Here is a 19,335-nt window from a genome sequence, read left to right on the forward strand (position 1 = left end):
AGCCGGAGAAACAATACTGCACATCTTGGCAGCTGGTATGCAGTTATTATTATACATCTATGCACCATACTCAGTCATCTTTAGTGAGTTGTTATGCCAATGTATAAGACTTTGGTCATGTGGTAATGTTATGAGTTGTTAACTTGTGATGGGTTTAAGTAAACCCCGACTTTCAAAGTTTCATTCATAAATTCTTGCTACTTTTATCTTTTATGAGGTTTTCGATTACCGTTAATCAATAGTAAAACTCTACCTGCTGAAGCTAAGTTTACACTAAACAGGTCTAGTTATCAGATCACTGTTCTGTTCCCATGACACCAGTTTGATATTGGGAGTTTTTTGAAGCTGTTGCTGTTTTACTCTGCATGACCGTCTGGTGACAAGTTATCATACAACACGTGATCTAAAGTCAGATGCTGGAAGTCTCGATGACGTGTTTTCTTATGCTATATTGAGAAACAGCCAGAAGGAAAACATTTTAATTTAATCAGAGCAGCACTTCACACACCAAAGACCAGAATGAACCTCGCTCCATCTTATTGTCACTTTATACCACTTAATCAGTCACTCATGTTTGAAAGCCTAATCACAAGCCTTTTGATGTTTTCAGCCGTGCTATGCAGATTGAGAATGTCGACAGACAACATTCATCTCAACTCCTGCAAGTGTCTCACATGAACAAAGATGGCTGTATACTGCCTAAAAAAAAGAAAAAGAAATTAAATAGTGTCACATTGCTATATTTAGACTAATAATCAAGAAAAAACTGGTCTCCTTTTATCGAATCATAGTTGATCTTTCTCAGAAGCGCCATTCATTCCTCAGTTCCCAGTAGACTCAAAGTGTTGATTTTATTAACTGCCACGTAGGACCAGTTGTTGCTGTCTGCTAAAGATAGCACCATTGTTTAGATCAGCTGTGACATATGTTTGGACATGCTTGTTGAATGTTGCTGCCTTCATTTCGGTCCTGATTGTGTCTAGACAGGTCCCGCCACTATCTGTCCTCTTTCTGTTCCATGTCAGCGACGTCAAATGACAATCTCTGTCATTTGACGACCTCAGCAGCTCTCAGACCCAATCAAAGCCCATTACCTCACAACTCTGATATGAAGGAGTGAGTTTAGGCGGGCGGTGTGGTTTGATGATTCAGCGTTGGTCACATCCTTGTTGACCCAGTGAAACATCAGATAATGATGAGGCAGTGCTGACTTCGACAGTGTGCCCGCCTCTCCCACGTCCAGCCGATAAAGACATGGAAATACAAACATGAAAGCTGTGTGAGGACAGCGTTCAGTCAGGCAGCTCCAGTCAGGCGGGGTCATAGGTCATGTCCAGTAAGAATATAGTTGTGAGTTTAACTGAATCTAAAACAAAGACTACAGATTTTTACAGAATAAAACTCAGATTTCTCTTAAAGGGAGCACATCGGTAAAACAATAATTGTAAGTCCCCAGTGTACAAGGTCCTCTTAGTAGGAATGCAGCATAGAAATCTTTCCAGTAATAGAAAATTAAGGAAAAAATGAGGAAAAAATCCAAATGAAATGCTGATTATGCTGCTGAATTCTTCAATGTAAGTTAAGTTGCTAACTGCAGAAGTTGTGGTGTAAAATGTGTTTTAAATGTCTTTTGGTAAATTACTCTTTTTTTATGTATTTTTTTTAATCCAGTTGTACACAGTTTTTCATACGTTTTTATCCCATTTTACATTATCATAGTTTTTTATGTAATTTTTTTCTATAGTTTTATGTTTTTGAATGTTCTATTAAAACATATTTTGAATGTAAACTTTTTATCCAGTTTTACAAAGTTTTTATGTTAATGTGTTTTAATGTATTTTTTATTCAGTTCGACACTGTTTTTCTGTGTTTTTTTTAAATATTATTTCTGTAAGATAAGTCTTAAAAAGCTACTGTAGCTGCAGTTACTGACAGCGTTCCCACGGTTGCTGAATCCTTGGAAAAGTTATAAATTTAGAAAAACTGTTTTCCAGTGCATTCAGTCTGTTAGAATCAGACAGATCCATACAAACTGATGTGATCAGTTCAGGCAAACAAGTGTCTGACGTTAAGATCTGATTCACTGATGATAAAGCTCTCGGGGAGATGAGGATGTGTGTTTGTATAAAGTGATCATCACACTCAGCACCTCCTCTTTGTGCATATCTCAAACTGTGACTGAGGCTTGTGGATATTATCAGTGTTGAAGACATCAGTGGGATTCTTGTCTGTGTGGGGCCCGAGGCAGCAGGGAGCTCCACAACTGAGTGATTTTCTCTCTGATTGTTATGACCCCCGCGCTGTCAACAGAGCATCTATTCCTGTCTCTGCATCCACGTTAATGACACCAACTGTGTGCGCGTGCACATGTGCGGTGTGTAAATAGCCAAAACAGCTGGGATTTTGGAGTCTAACTGATGGTTGTGGTGAAGTGAGAGTGATATGTTCAGAGCTCGTGCTGTGGCATTTGTGTGTGTGTATGTATGTGTGTGTGTGTGTGTGCATACATTTGCATTCGTGGGTGTCTTACAGCAGTGGGATGTGTGTTACCCATTAAAGTAAATGGGGAAAAATTCTGAATGTAGGGCAGGGGGCTCAGCGAGGCAGGATGGGGGGTTGAGCTGTTCCACTCTTTCCATCCAGGAATGTACTCTTTACTACCCCGATGATTTTAGACCGTGTCACGATTCAGCTATATGTCTTGCAGTAGAAACTACCTGTATCATATTAAAGAACACTGAACGTAAGCCTCTTTAGCAGACAGATCTCGTCACAAGACGCTCCTGCCAACTCAGGGCTTTTCTAGCCTACACAATCGGCGCTGACTGGATAACTTGAGACCGCTGATTTGATTAAGCATTCATGCATCTGAGCCAAAAGACAAAGCTGAACTTTTCCTGGATCTCCAGGATTTAAAGCTTGGTTCTCATAAGTTTTTGTAAATGTTTTCTGAGCTGTGCCTGATTCTCATTCATACAGTTACAAACAATCACTGTAGTGAACTTCCTAGCTTTGCCAGTTTTCCACCAGTGGCCTTAGATGAGCTCAAGAAGTGCTTTTGGGGTGAATTAAGTGCCATGCTAAAGGACACATGAATGGCAGTTTGCCTGCTGGTAATTTTCCTCACTCATATTCATTGTTCATCTTTCGACTTTAAAGAGTGTCTTCCTTATTTCATCATTTCGATTTTAACCTTAAATGGCCACCATGGATTTTTTGTTTCAGCAAAGCCACTTGCTGCTATGGAGAGTTATTTCCAGTCAGCCAGGCGCAAACATCCTTGCTAGTTGACCATTGGCTGCGGTCTTTGCGGTGTGTTCAAGTGCAACATTTTGGCCGAGACACAGGCGACAGTCAGCCAGTAGTCTTTAATGTAGGTTTGATGTATCTGAACCTTAACATGCTCACACTGACTGAAACATGCACATTCCAGCCTTTGTGTTTTTGTGGCTGCACTCTTCCACAAGAGAAAATTATGTAGATTTCTTGTGCATCGTTTGGTAAAATGAATGTAAATCAATGGCTGCTGCTTTGAAGGTGGGAATTAAATGTAAAACTTATGGCATGCTTTGGGAAATAGTTGACCAACATGTAAATTAGATGGAGTTAACGGTTATTGGACTAAAACTTTCAAAACCCCAAGTATGCTCCATAGAGCCTCCTTTAAGGTTACCACAGTCACAGTGTATATTGTAACTCTACTACTACAAACACACACACACACACACACACTTAGAATAAAACCTAATAAAGATGCAGAGGATATTGGATTGCCTGCACTAACATAAAATTGGAGCAGAACCAGGAACAGCCCAAAGCTCACACCACCAGTCCCCCTGATAGAGGTCATGTTACCAGGTCCACTTTGTATACACAAGACGAGAACGAGTGTGTTAATCATGTCCTATGACACACACGCTCTCAGTCATGCAAGAACACATCCATTTAGAAACACTCATGCAGCCATTCATTTTCACAGTGTGAGGTCAGGGTAGTGCATTCATTTGTGGGAAGATAAACATGTTGGTAACGCCTCAGCACAGGAACTCAAACACACACACACACACACACACACACACACACACACACACACACACACACTCACATCCTTACACTGTACCACCACAACACAGTTTTATCTGTATATTTAATATACATCCCGTCTTTTGCATGTAAGGCTGTTAACAGTGCGCGCACACACACACACACACACACACACACTCTCACTGGAGTCCAATCAGGTGCTGTCAGCTGGATACTGTTAGAGTGTTATGCTGGGGGTTGGTTAAAAAAAAGGAGAAGGGAGAGAGAGGAGGAATGCAATCCCAACACCTTCAGCTCCTGCCCTATTCACCTTGCATGTTGTTCTGCAGGAATGCCATTAGCTCAGTGAAAAATGGTTGTGTGTGTGTGTGTGTGTGTGTGTGTGTGTGTGTGTGTGTGTGGCGGTAGATGTGAGCGTGCAGATGTCTGCATGCCTGTCTGTGTGGTATCTGAGTGAAAAGCAGGAGAAAGAGCTAAAACAGAATACATTTTGTGAGTCTAAGTGTGTCTATAAACATTGATTTAAGTTTTTTTTGAAGCATTGCCTTTGTGTGTGTGTGTGTGTGTGTGTGTGTGTGTGTATCAAGTGAATGTTGGGTCTCAGACAGCACTTTAATGTTGTAGATTAAGTAGGCACTGACTGTGTGCTGATTGAAACCAGACGCTTTTGCTCACTATACTCACATATGCCAGCACATTGTTTCAATACACCCTTTATTTTTAAACACCAAATACTATATATCCCGTTAAGGGAAAATTGTTACCCAAAGTGTTATACATTTTATCCTCTAAGCACTTAAAGTCCAGTGTGTAGGATTAAGTGGGATATATTTGAAGAAATGGAATATCACATTAGTATGTTGTCTTTATCGCCTAAGAATAAAAATTTCGAAATCTTCATCCGTGGTGTCTGCCATATATCACTGCAATGTTTCTACAGGAGCCCAGAAAGGACAAAAGAAACACTGGTTATAGACAGGACTATTCGCATTTTCACACCACCGTAGTTAGCAGCCCCTCCGCAACGAGCAACATCCGAAAAACACAGATTTTTTGGGGGGTGAAACTGCTTTATTCAATCATCATTTCCATTTGTTTTGGAGAGGAAGAGATCTCAGGAGATAATTCAGCTCTTTTATGCTATCAAATACATAACTGTGCTATTTTTGAAATCTGATTTGGATCCAAATTCTCCATATCTTTATTTATCTGCAAATCAATTCTATCTCCTCTTAAAATTTGTGTCAAACAAACTGTATTTTAGACTCTGCACACACTCTCCCTGTCTTTCATGCAGCTTTATGGATATACAGTAAATCAGAGTTTGGTCAAGTTGCACACAGTTCTCGCTTCATCCAGGACAGAGTATCACTTAAACTAGTGTCACCACATTAAGACTAAAGCTCAGTGTGCATCACAGAGAAGTCACAGTGTAGATTAAGATGTCTTTATTGCGGCCAAAATCTCAGAGAGCTAAAGCAGACCAAGCATTAAAGAATGCTCTAAAACATTGGCCCAGGTCTGATCTCATCTCAGATTTAGCATGGTTTAATATTTCATTATATCCCCTCTGGCTTACAGGGCTTTGTCCCAACTGTGTTCTGCACCGGTCAGCACATGGCCCGCAAACACACACACAGACATGCACACACACACTGGCCTGCAGAGCCCAGTGAAAACAAAGCCAGACTCTGCCAGTGTAAACACAGCCCATTGTTATGGGCACTCTTTCCCGCCTCGTATCTTCGCTTTCCCGTGGCGGTCCAGGGATCGGAGAGGTACAGCACTGGCACAGCCTATTTTGCAAAGTTATATTAAGACTCATTTGCCATGCGTTTATGTGACCATGTCATTATAATGCAGGCTGTAGAGTGTGATTTATGTCTTTGGTTTCTCTCCCTTGCACTCCTCTTTCCCTTTTTTTTTACTGGATCAGTTTTTACTGCTTGGCTCCTCATGTGTGGTTTGCGGCCATTTGCTTTGCGAGGTTTTAGCTTTTTGACAATTATTTTTAGACAAGCAGCAGTCAATTTACTATAATATACCAGCGTCTGCCAACAAAATAAGCCCATAGAAAAACATGGGAAACGGCTGTTTGGAAAGACAGATATTCTCATGTTAAACAAGTGTGTTGGACAGATAATGCATCCATATGTGTGCTATATATGTGTGTCCCTGCATCTGGTGCGGCTGTGAGTGTGCGTTTGTCGGTGTATGTCAATTATATGTCCCTTAATTGTGTGAAAATTGTGTGTTAGGGAACGTGTGTGTGCGTCACATCATGGCATCTCTCAGCTGTGACCCGGGGCCACATGTGCAGCCAATTAGGGCCAATCAGAGGGCTGTAATCAGGGTGTGGCGTGGGGATGGTGGCAGCGTGGCAGTGGGGGAGTTTTAAGACCCATGATTAGTGTGTCAGACTGATGAGGAAGGACAGGGGGAGTTGCCAGGCCGAATCTCGTTTCTTCATTTCTCTGCATTTTTCACCTCAACATTTGAGGGACTTTGTTTATTTAGTTTGTGTCAACCAGACCCGGATAAAATGGGGGTTCAAATTCTTGTCTTTTTAACATATTTAGGCGACAGATTGGTGCGGTGTGCCACATGAAATGATGCAATTACAGAGAGTTATTTCAGTGTAGTGTACCTTTTCTACAGCTGGCAACTCACCTAACACCATATGAATTCTCCTGATGCAGCACCGTGAAGCCCCTTCTGCCCCTTTTGCTTGTGGCAAGTAGAAAAGCAAAGGCAGGAACCAGATTCTGCAGAGTTTTTTGAAGTCTGTGAGTTTTAGTAAACCAGCTTTGTTGATAGACTCTCAGATTTTCTGCAGTGAGATAGCATCAAAACCTCCCCCCTCTCACATGTGCATTGCTTCATGCAGCTCTTTCTGTGCAGCTGACAGAAGATAATATGGTATGTATGGCAAAATGAATTAGGGTGTGACTGCAAAGACTTTTTCTCAAAGAAGTTAATCAATTACTGCGTTTTCATTGGCTGCACTGCTGAAGAAATATTTTAGAGTTTAGTAAGTCAGTGTTGTATGGAACACATTACTCAACTTTGAACCCAGTTGAGCAATTAGAGCATGTAGAGCTACAGTAGTTGCACTATATAGACACAGCTGTGATTGTGTGTGAGTGAAGGACTCATAAATCCATATAGTCTGATTTAACAATGCACCTACATTTGCTTTACATCATTTAAAGTAAAAACAAAGCTATTGACTTTCTGCTCACTGAGAAGTAAACAGCTCACTGCAAAAATAAAGTGCTTTTCATGGCACGAACCACAACTGCTGCAAGTTCATCTTTTTAATATCACAATAAAATAAGAGTATGCCAGATGCAATGGAGCTTAGGTACTATGATGATCAAGTCAACTTGTAGAGCTGCATCAACTTCTGTCATTGTTTTTCATGAATTACATTACATAGATTATATTTTAAGAGTTCATGTGCAGGTTTTCCACACAACATTAATCTTGTCCCCATCTTTCCATACACACTTTTCAAGGATTTCTTTTGTTATGTGTGTTTGCCTTGTCATGTAAGTGCAAGTACCCCTCACCATTCTCTACTGTTGATAATCTAATAAAGGCAAACACTGTATATTGTACAATAATCTACACAGTAAATGTCAGTAGTTAAATGTTCCTGCTCAGTCTTTTCATCACTGCCTACAATTGGAAAACTCTCGTAACTTGTCCAGGGTGTAAGTAGTATCCAGTGGAGGGGAGCTTTGTGAGGTCTGCTCCGCTCCTTCCTGAGCTTTGATTGACTCTTGGACCGCTGCCAACACCCGTTTCTGGAAATTTGATCAGTGTGTTTATTCATCAGCTTTTAAACAAATGGTCCATTTTTACCCCAAATCACATGTCGCAGTTCCACTATTAGTGCTACTGATGTCAGCAAAACCAGGCAGACAGTTATTCTTCACTGCCTGTTTGTTTGTGCGACCGGAGTAATGAAAATGCAAGACTGGCAGATGGACAGCCAGCTGGACAGAAAGTCATCTGTCGAGCTGTAAATCGTGGCTGATCTGACGGTGCAGACAAACACGGTGACCGGAGCGTGGCCCGGCCTCCGAAACCACATGTGAGCGGGCAGGAATGTATAGCCCACTGCATTGTGGGTTTGTGTCTGTGAGGAAAGAGTGCCGACTCCCTGACTCACAGGACACTGTGAGGTTGGGGGATGTGAGGGGGTGAGGAGGAGGAGGGGGCAGGCATAACTTTCGGGAATCAGAGTGCAAGATCAGGGTTAGGAGTGTGTGAATCACAGACCATCTTGCTGTTTCATTTGTAGCTCCTCACTCCTTCATCACAGTGAGCTTTCACTCTCATTTTTAGCTCACATAAAACGTGAGAGATTAACACAACTCAGAATGTCCTATGAAATAACTCACAACTCAGAACTTCCCATGTGGCAAATCTGTTTAAAATCTGCAGATTTTTGAATGGTTTTTCATATATAAAACTGAAAAAAACTAAGGGTGCAGCCTATAAAATATTTATGTAGTGTCATTTGTTTTTATGCATCCATGATGGCAACAGCTGTGGCTGGAGGCATTATGTTTTTGCGTTGTTTGTCCGTTCCGTCCTCATGAATGTGTCCTTGCATTTATCCTATTCTCATGAAATCAGTATCTTTATAATACCTTGAGGGAAATTCTTTAAATTGTCACATACATCCACATGTACTTAATCATTAGCTGATTAGATTTTGGTGCTCAAAGGTCAAGGTCAATGCGTCTGTCTAATTTTCATGAATGCAATATTTTGAAGAGGCCTTGAGGGAATTCCCTCAAATTCGGCACAAACATCCACCTGGACACAACCATGATCTGATTAGGCTTCAGTGGTCAAAGGTCAAGGTCGCTGTGACCTCATGTCTATCTCATTTTCATGAACGCAATTTTTCAAGGCCTTGAGGGAATTTCCTCAAATTTGGCACAAACGTACACTTTGAGAATCTGAGGTTGCTGGTCAAAGGTCAAAATCACTGTGACCTCACAAAACATGTTTATAGCCATAACTTAAGAATCAATATGCTAGTTAAAACAACATTTGACACAAATGTCTAATAAAATAACATTAGAAAGTGGTGATGTTTTATGGTCGTGTAGGTCTTTGTGCTGCAGGGTTGCTGTGTGAAGCATCCATGTGTTAAAATATGTAGCTTCTTTGCAGAAACATCCATATTTGAAGCACTGTCAGCTGTCATGGCTCCATGTGAGTTTGTTAGGCCGATGTAGAATGTAACTGCAACTTGAATGTGTTGCGGCGGCATACAGCTGGCTGAATATTTACTTTTTATGCTGTTGTATATCTGCGATAAACAAATATAACTAGACATTATTGCCTCTTTGATATTGGTCAGGCTCTTTGCAGAAGTGAAACAGAAATGACTGTGATACCTCTCTTTTTCAAAGTCCTCTAATTTTCCTCCCTGTACCTTTCTTTGATTCCCCTATTCCCACACTCCCCTCCTTTGCTCCACTTCTCCTTCTCTTTGTAGTCCCAAAGAAGTTGCTCCAGGAGCAGGGACCCAGACCGCCAGTGTACTCCCCTCCACCCAGCGCCCATGACCCCAACATAGTGGGAGACAGCCCTCCGGAAGGGAGCTCAGTCAAAAGCCCCGACTCTGTTCCAGGTGAGCAAAATGACAAACACATACACTTTCTCACTCTCTCACACACACACTAACACGCTCACAGCCTCCCATGGAGAGCAGTTAACACTAAACAGTCCCAAGGCCTCCCAGGCATCAAGAGAAACAGTAACTCGGGTCAGTCAAGTCAGGGCATATATGTATGTATATGTAAAGTCACACGGGTCCAACTGTTTCCATATGTATCCTTCGGTTTGGACCATTTATGATCATTGGTCTTAAAAATATACTGAGCGCCAATGATGTGACCACAGTCAAACACATATTCAGAGATAGAGGGAGAAGACAGACGAAGAACAATGAAATGAAAGAGTGAAAAAAAGAGGAGACGCCAGCAAGGAAGGTTAGTTAGAAAGTTAAACAAAGCTTTATTCATGAGGGATGGTGGCCGGCGTCCAGCACACTAATTACTCTGCTCAGCGACCGGCACTGTTCTGATTAGGAGGATAGACGAACGAATGAGGAGTTAAGAGCGGGAGCGGACAGGAGATGCGTGCCGCGGGGCTGACAGCTCCTGACGCATGAATGGCGTCGCTTCCTTGCACCAGGTTCAAACGCTTCACTTGAAGCTCATCCTGAAAAACCTGTTTCCATCTCTGATGTTTCGATAGGGGATGAAAGTTATGAAGGCGGAACAAGAAACATTTTACTGTAAATATAGGTATCCTGATCTTCGCAGTTGGCAGTTTCATATCTCTTTGTTTATTTTCCACTGCTTTGAGGGACGGGCAAAAAGAAACAGATTTGATCTATCTTCTTGACCAACAAATTAGTTCACTAAACAGCTGGATCCTGTTTTGACAACATGCTGTATTTGTTCAAGGACTGATCCACATTTTGGAAAATACTTTCTCTTTCAGGGAGTTAGACGAGAAAAAGTGATACCACTGTCATATCTGTACCTTGAATTCAATTTACAATTCAATAAAACAATCTGGTTTTTAAAATAAGTGACTTATTCAAGCCCAAGATGTTATGGCCTTCATAGCAGCATCAATATATCTAATGGGAATGTTCTTCTTACCGCCACTTTTCAGCCTGATGTTTCTGTGTCTTTGAAAACTTTCAGATTTCATCTAAAGTTTCATATAAAACTTGTCAGAACTAAATAATTTTGTAAAAATTGACCCACACATTAAGAAGGCTTTAGAAGTTAAAGGTGTAAACCACAAAATTATTCCTTTCTGTTGTGTCCATCTTTGGTCCTTATTGCTTGTGTGCTTTTTCTGCACTGCAATCCCCAGGAATCATTTGGACACTACAGTGTGTTTCTTTCAATGAAGTTGTGTTTTTTGGTTCTTCCAGCCGTGATACCAATGTCTCCATCATATCTGCCTTGATTCTTTATGTGTATTGTTGACAAACCTCTATTGCCGAAAACATAAAATAGTGTATATCACTCAGTATGAGGCAGAGAAGCAAAGCAGGATTTATTGAAATGACATTGAAATGATCTGATATTAATGATACGGTCATTAATTATGATTTCAGCTGTATTTGTTAAGTTACAAGTAATCAATCAAAAGAGCAACTACAGCATTTCCATCAACATGCATTCTGTATTTTCTAGCGCCGTATAGTGTTTTCTATTGATGATCCATCTGCCTATTTTTATGAGTGTTAGAAAGAGAGACTGTGGTCTGCTGGGTGACTGTTAGCTGATGTGTGCACCACAGCAGAGGGTCCAGGTGGAAACATTTACCTCCACAGTGAGCAATTCCAGTCTAAACTGCATTTATCAGATAAAGGGAGCCTGACGCACCTTAAGAGACTGCAATTAGAGGTCACTGGTTTGTGTGACAGGTCACTAAAGCATGCTCACCTGCACTGACAAAAAAATTAAGCATGTAAATATGGCTGTGCACACAGAGTTAGGGCTTAGGTTTATTTTGGCTGTCTTGTTGAGGCATTGCTTATTCATGGAGTTACAGTAGTTACAAATCCCAACTAAACACTTCTTCAGGTTAACTAGATGTGACTTTACTCAGAAAGTTAGTATAAATCTGAGTAATCAAATCACTTTGTGCCTCATTGTTCTCTCATCTCAACTCCTCGACTCGCGCATAAACAACACCAGCCAGCATGTAAACACAGAGAGACGTCGTACTGCGATGAAATCCAGAGGGAAAACAGTTGTTCTCATCTATAAATAGATCATTTTCTGAGATTTGGGGAAGCTCTGAAATGTTGCCAATGCACAGACTTTTCCCATGTGGTTCTCTTAACGACCTGAGTCAGAATGACTTTGACAGGAGCGGATGTTGTGTTATCCTCTGAATCACACAACTCTCTGCAGACGTGTGCATTGCCATGCATGATGCATCTTTTTATGGAGGCATATCTCCTAAAATCGAAAACCAGCACCAGACTGCAGATGACTCAGTTGTCTGAATGCTGTAGTCACAATACCTCAGAGACAATACGCTCTTGCTTTACTGTAAATGAGACAAGCAGTGATGTCAAAACCGACATGTGGTAATGAAATGTTGGAAACACACTTGTGTGTCATGAAATGTGGACCCAGAAATTTTTTAGGCGGTGTACTCATGTTATATTTCAGTTGAATTCAACTATTACTTGAACTATTATCTTAGAATATAGTCTGTTTTGTTTAGATAAACTGATCTGGTTTTGCTTTTGCAGATAGGAAGAAGATTAGGGAGACAAACCCCAACGAGGAGAAGTTTTCAGAAGCCGGAGGAGGAGGCGGAGGAGAGAGTCCACTGCGGCCCCCAGGCATGAACCCCATCATCAACTCCACTTCTGGTGCCAACATGGCTCTCATCAGCAACGCACTGGCAGCCTACAACTACATATCAGGTAGAGCAACATTCATATAATCCTGTGTGATATCACACCACAGGATTCAGGGAAGTTAGAGGTCTTCGTCTGACATCAAGAAAAGAAGGAATTGCACCACGTGGACCCGGTGTGACATTATCATCATTAGTTGAGAATAAGGTTGGATCTTAGAGTCCCATATTATGCTCATTTTCAAGTTCGTAGTCATATTTTGGATTTCCGCTAGAACATTTTCAGGGCAGCCAAAGGCCCGGTGAGTAGAGTGTGCGCCCCATGTAGACTGAGCCCTTAGCAGCGGCCCGGGTTCGATTCTGGCTTGCGGCCCTTTGCTGCATGTCATACCTGTTCTCTCTCCCCCTTTCCTGTCACTCTGACTGCACTATAGGGTGCATTGGGAAATCTAACCTGACGCTAAAATGAGTGAATGTGTTGTAACTCCACGTGAATCCCTTTTAAGCCTGGATTGACATCAGTTATCGTTCAGATGGCTTTTACATATTATTAAACCTTTAAAACCTGAGCAAATTTGCTTGATTTCTTTGGGGTAAAAAACACTGGGGAAAAGCCAATGACCAACTTGGCAAGAACTGTCCCACAAATTGCAAGAAATTAGTAAAAGGTGACAAGAAAATGAGCTGAAAATTAGTTTAAAAAAAAAAAATAGAGAGAAAATTTTCCAGAAAACTTTATTTTTAATTATCATAATATTCTATTTAAAATTATGTTAAAGAAAACAATGCATACATAGATTTTTAATAGGTTTTTTAATTTTCAGCATTTTTTTGCTGTTTGTACTTTTTTCATACTTTCTGTGTTTGGTTTTTTTCTTTCCTATTTTCAGGTAATTTTCTTGAGATGTTTTTACTTTTTTGCAAATTTTTGGGCCATGTCTTGTTAAGTTGTTCATTGACCCCTTGTCATTTTTTTAAAGGAATCAAACCAATTTGCTCAGGTTTCAGAGGGTTAACAAACGGTGTTGTTGATCGCACGTTTACTCGCTCTTCTCTCTGACACTCTGACAGTGCGGTGCTCTGGATAAAAAGAACGGTACATTCCGACAGTGCTCCGAGTTTTTGAATGGTCCAGTTTGTACCAGAGTGCAATTCGGTACTCAGAGAGAGAATTTCCGAAGGCACCCATAGTATACTTGTGACATCACAACTTCACATTGGCCCTGACTTTTTGAAATATGATTAAGGCCATATCAGCTCAAGACTAGTTCTTGGACAGTGATATTGGTGACACTGGGATCTGAGGGCTTGGTTTCATGTGTGGTACATGTGTGTGGCAAGCTATCTTTTGCGTAAAATTCGCCTGTTTCCCTTTTCCTGGGACTGAAAGATCAGAGGAATGCAGATGTGAGGCAGAGATAATGGCTATATACACACATCTGTCAGTTACCTGCTTCAGCCAGCTGCTAAAACAGATGCTGCAATAGTGTGGGTGTTTGGGTATTTCCTGTTTTATTACCCCCAAATAAACTGCATAATGAAATGTGTGACTCCTGCAATCAAATAAATATACACTATATGCGTAAATGAAGCTAAACCTGTGTAAGTTCAGCTCAACTTCTAACTACTTTAAAAGTTTTCTCACATTTACAAGCTGCCATAAAGTTTTATAATCTACATTTATTGAATGCATTTTACTGAGGAATTTATCTTCAATCAGAAATATTGTATTACCTCCATGTGTGACCTTTAAGTGAAAATGAAATTTTATTGTTTTGCTTATATTTGAGATTTATTCTCCTTTTCATTTGAAACTTCACACTTATCTGGAGGCGTAACGATCTGAAAACCTCAGAAAACACAGCCAAATATTGAAATATCAGCAGGCTTCGGGAGGTTTATAGTCTTTGAACTGTTCAAATGTATAAGTGATACCATAAACAAGGTAGTCGGTTATATCCAGCAATGAAGTTGGAGGCAGCAGTGAGGCATTGGAGCTCCAGTCGTGCTGTGAGGTCGTACAGATCTGGGTCGATGATTGTCGACGATTTAGCCAAATAACGATCCGTGGCATCCTTATTAAGTTTGCCACGATGTGATATCTTCTCATTCTTCCTGTGCTTCTCCAGTTTGGCAGTTTAGTAGCAGTTATTGAACTGTACGAACTCACAGCTTTACTGAACTGCTCCTCCTGTTCTTTCTGTTGCTTACATTCGTGGTACACCATGGGGGCGTGTCAGCTACTACAGACATGAGACTGACAAAGACAGATTTGGACTTTTTTAAGTGTATAGCTGGGTAATAGTGTGAAGGCATGGAGGCTACTTCAGCAAGGACTGCAACACAGGAGAACTTTAGATGTGGGCTTTTCATCAGCAGTAACTTAACAGACTCCTGCACGGCTGAAAGAAAACATGGCACGGTAAAATAAAGTAGTTATCTAAATTTCAACCAGTAACAAAGGCGAGAAACAAAACCCCAAACCACAGAGATTCAGTTAGAAGCTACAAATATTCTGAGAGCTGAACACATAAAGCCTTTCTCTCTGTTCTGCACAGACAGAGGTGAGGGGAGTCCCGCAACGTATACATTTGTGTATGAAGGAAGGGTGGTCGTTGAGGTTTGGCTCGGCATTTTAAAACTGGCAAAGGAAATCAGCACGGCCAAAAGTGCCAATGTACGTAAAAGGCACGCAAGACTACCACAATCTGGATACTTGCATGGAAGCCAGCTAACAGCAGTTACAGTAATCAAGCCTGAAAACAGCATGACTTTAAAGCGGAAGCTGCGTAGATTCATTCATGAGAAAGATCTGAGTAATGCTGCAGAGAGAAAATGTGCAGGATGGAGTAGTTACAGTGATACTCAACTTACTGCCCATGGGCCAAATCTAGCCCCCGACACAGTGCCAGGGGGCCCCCAGCTATTCTCTTATTCACAATAGAAAGAAATGATTCATACTGGGGATTGTTTTTGTACTTTTAGTATACAGAACATGCCAGAGAGCATAAAAAAGTCCGCCCAAAGCTCGAGGCGGTGGGAGACATTAATCAACATTAACAGCATGTGAAAATACATTTTTGAAGACAAAGGAAGGAGAGGTGCAGTACAAAGCAGGGTAGCAGAATTCTGTGAGACATTGGTGCCAAAACAAGGCACCAAGCCTGAGAAGTGAGTAATATGAGCTGCAGGTCTGCAGCCAATGTTCATTACAGTGAGTGAGCCATCAAGTGAAGTATTTTGTAACAGAGCAGGCAGAACAGGTCAGAGGAAAATAAAAGCATCAGTCACAAAGATTCAATGAAACGTTTGACGTGTTCTGTGACAAATCGACTCAACGTAGCACTTCTTGTTCTCTCTTTCTCCCCAATTACAGACCACCCAGAGAGGGCAGCGCTCTTCTTCGTCTGCGGCGTCTGTTTGGGCCTCTTCCTCACGCTCTTCGCCCTGGTGGTCCAGATCTCCTGCCGCACCGACTGCCAGCCCCGCCAGCGGCCTCCGGCCAAGAAACGAGCACGTCCCGCAGACTCGTCCTCCGATTCCAGCGACTCGGACTCAGACTGGGACACCACCTCGGATCTGTCGGCGCGGCGGCACCGGCGATTCGAACGCACGCTTAACATGAACGTGTTCACGTCAGCGGAGGAGCTGGAGAGGGCGCAGAGGCTGGAGGAGAGGGAGCGAATCATTAGGGAGATCTGGATGAACGGGCAGCCTGACATCCCCGGGACGCGGAGCCTCAATCGATATTACTGAGGATTGCTTCGGGGCTTTTTAGAGAATGCTTACTTGAACAAAATTTAGAACGCACTTGAGTTGAAAGGGGTAAGAGACATAGACTATGAAGCAAGCATGCAAACTGATTAGACCAGTGGAAGGTGTGCAGACTTGGACTTGCAGACTGGTTTGCGTACTCCTCTGGGTATCATAAGCTATACCCCATTCAGAAAGAGAATATGCTCCCTCTCTGCATGGTAAGCTCACCTCTTTCTACCGGAAGCGAGGGGTGAAAGGCTACACCGCCTCGCCCGTGACCTCAGCACGCCTTTTTGAAGTGGGGATTTATGGGTTAGCTGCCTTAGACACACACAGGCCTGTAGAGACGACATGGTGACTGAAGGACCAAGGCCTCAGATGGCTCTGTTTTACACAGACATGAGGCAGCTGCACAAAAAAAAAAAAAAAAAATCAGCGAGACTTGGAGCTTTATGCTCAGCACCCTCCAGTATTCATGCGTGAACTTGACAGAGGGGCAACATAGAGCAGGAAGAAGTGTAATATGGGACACAACGTGAGACAATCTTTCCACAGTGAATAACCATGCTGCCTTTTGAACTTTATAAAACCAAAAGATATTTTGGGGGGGAATTCATCTCAAACCCTTATGAAATCTATTTTATAATATTTAATAGTTTATTGATGTTGTGTATTTTTGTTCTCAAGTATGGTTTATTATGAGATATTTTTATACTTGGCGAAGGTTGTCTGGCACCTCAGGGATGCAATCCTAGTGTTTCTGTGTTTGGTTGATGTATTTGCTTCCTAAAAAAGGGGGGGGGGGTTGGCCCATGTAGACAGCTAATGTCAGCATTTAAAGAAAAGATTTAGAAATATCCTTTAAAGAGCCTCAAAGAGGTTTAGTGATTGAACCTTATTTTTTTGATACAGTATGTTTAATTCACAGTGCAGTGCCTTTTCTAGCTATTAAGTCACTGTTGTCATGTGCAGCTGTTGTATAACCCAATAACTGGTCAAATGATGTATTGATTGGATATGCCAAATTTATCTTGTCATAAATGCATTCCCTTTTATCATTAATGTTGCTTTACTGAAGTGGAGCATGTGTTAAATCTGTCAGCCACGTTGCACTTGTCAATATATGCCAATTCTTTATCAGTGAATTTGCTAAAAACTGAGCAAATTTCAGGTCTTTTATCAAGTGTTTATTTCAAAAACACCAGTGCTACACCAGATGTTTGTGGCAATCGCTGTTCATCGTCTGGAGAAGGAACCAGCGCTGAAAAAAGGTTCACAGTGAACCTGCGTCTCTAAAATCACGTTGCCAGTTGAATAAAATAAGCTATTGTCAATCCAGTTCTGTTTGCGCTGCCCTGGATTCAAGAGTAGAAATGATAATAATAATAATAGTTTTAATGAAAAAAGCTTGCTATTTTCCTGACTGAGAGTTTAATTGAGAGTACACAGGACATATTCGGGTCATCCACATAAAGACTGCCACTCTATATAGTTTTTATAAAGACAGTTATATTGTGTTTAAATTTGAATGGGATTAAAACGTGCCAATAGCTGGTAAAGTGAGACCAAAATATGACTCCTGTGCTTGGAATAAACTGTGTTGAAAAAAACTTGCCAACTGTTTTGTTGAATCTTGCACATTTTCTTCTGATTTTTTCTTATTTTTTATTTTTTGCATTTTTATGCCTCCATGCTGGCGATAGGGATGATGTTTAAGAGTTGTCCGTCCGTCCAGCCTATTTGGTGAATGCGATATCTCAAGAATGCCTCACGGGAAGTAATCCAAATTTTGCACAAATGTCTACCTGTACTCTACTATGAGCTGATGAGAATTTGGTATTTATAGGTGAGTGGTCCAGGGCACTGTAACCTTGTCTGTCTCATTCTGGTGAACTCGATATCTCAAGAGCAACTCAAGGGAATATTTAAAAGAGGCATAAACTTTCACTTTGACTCATTGATGAACGTATTACATTTTGGTGGCCAAAGGTCACTGTGAACTTGCGTCAGTCTCATTGTCTTGAACGTTTTATGTCAAGAACACGTTCAGGGAGTATCCTCACATTTGGCACAAACATCTACTTGGACTCGAGGATGAACTTGATTATAATTTGGTTGTCAAAGGTTACGGTCACTGTGACTTCACAAAACATGTTCAAATTTGCTAATTATGACAGAATTTCACATGGATATCTAATAGGAGACGGAGATGAAGTGATGGCTTCTAATATCCAAAAAGGTCAAAAGTCAGTTTCACTTTGACATCATAATGTTAAGCAAAAACACTTTTCTGGCCATTACGTCATAACTTGTGAACAGAAGGGCAGACGTGATGAGATACTAAATTGGTGACACTAATCTTTGGTGTCCACCTTAAAACTGAGCTGATTGTTTAGATCTTATATGCTTCAGAGGAGGTAAGATGTGTGTGAAGCATCCATATTTTCAACTGGATTCAGAGGCATACCACTGCTAGGTGGTAAATCTAGTATAAATGTCATTTCAGGTGTGCACAAAGCTTAGTCTGTACAGTGGCACTCATAAAAAGGAACTTCTGCTTATATAATAATAATGCCAACCTATAAATATAGAGAGTAAACACTTTAAAATACATCATGAACTCACAAGATGTGCGCTTATTATGGATAACCTGCTGACCTGTAATGCCATCAGAGATTTATTGGTGTTTAGCGCCCTCTAGTGTTAAAATAGGAGCTCTTCTAATTGTGTAAAAGTGTGTATGAATTAAAGTCACTCATTTATGGGAGTCTTCTTTGTTAGCTACAGCAAACACTTTTATGATAGAAATGTGTGAATTGATTATAGCATGTAAACTACTGACCACAGAAAATTACTAAATCAAAAAATATAGAGAGGATATGCTTTTTTTTTTTTTTAATTTATTATCATTATTATTTTAAAAAAAAAAACGTTTTCAAAATCAATTTATTATAATTCTGGACCCTTTTTGTGTGTTTTTACTATGAATTTATTTAGTTGCGTTTTTCAGAATTATTTTATTTTATGTTTTTTTCTTGAAAGTGTTGCTGTCGTGCTGTTTCCATGGATACCACAAACTCACCACTGCGGATCTGTCCTGTAGCTTTA

General features: G+C 40.9%; 1 protein-coding gene across 1 annotated transcript in view; it reads left to right on the plus strand.

Annotated features, from left to right (window-relative positions):
• LOC121955740 (protein eva-1 homolog C) overlaps positions 1 to 17,817 on the plus strand; it is a 91,388-nt gene extending 73,571 nt beyond the window's left edge. The window contains exons 6-8 of the mRNA XM_042503809.1: positions 9,566 to 9,700; positions 12,362 to 12,538; positions 15,848 to 17,817. Coding sequence (XP_042359743.1) covers positions 9,566 to 9,700; positions 12,362 to 12,538; positions 15,848 to 16,227 — 692 coding nt within the window. The 3' untranslated portion in view covers positions 16,228 to 17,817. The remainder of the gene's footprint in view (positions 1 to 9,565; positions 9,701 to 12,361; positions 12,539 to 15,847) is intronic.
• The last annotated feature ends 1,518 nt before the right edge of the window (positions 17,818 to 19,335 follow it).

The sequence above is a fragment of the Plectropomus leopardus genome, chromosome 16 (assembly GCF_008729295.1).
Source record: "Plectropomus leopardus isolate mb chromosome 16, YSFRI_Pleo_2.0, whole genome shotgun sequence".
Lineage (NCBI taxonomy): Eukaryota > Metazoa > Chordata > Actinopteri > Perciformes > Serranidae > Plectropomus > Plectropomus leopardus.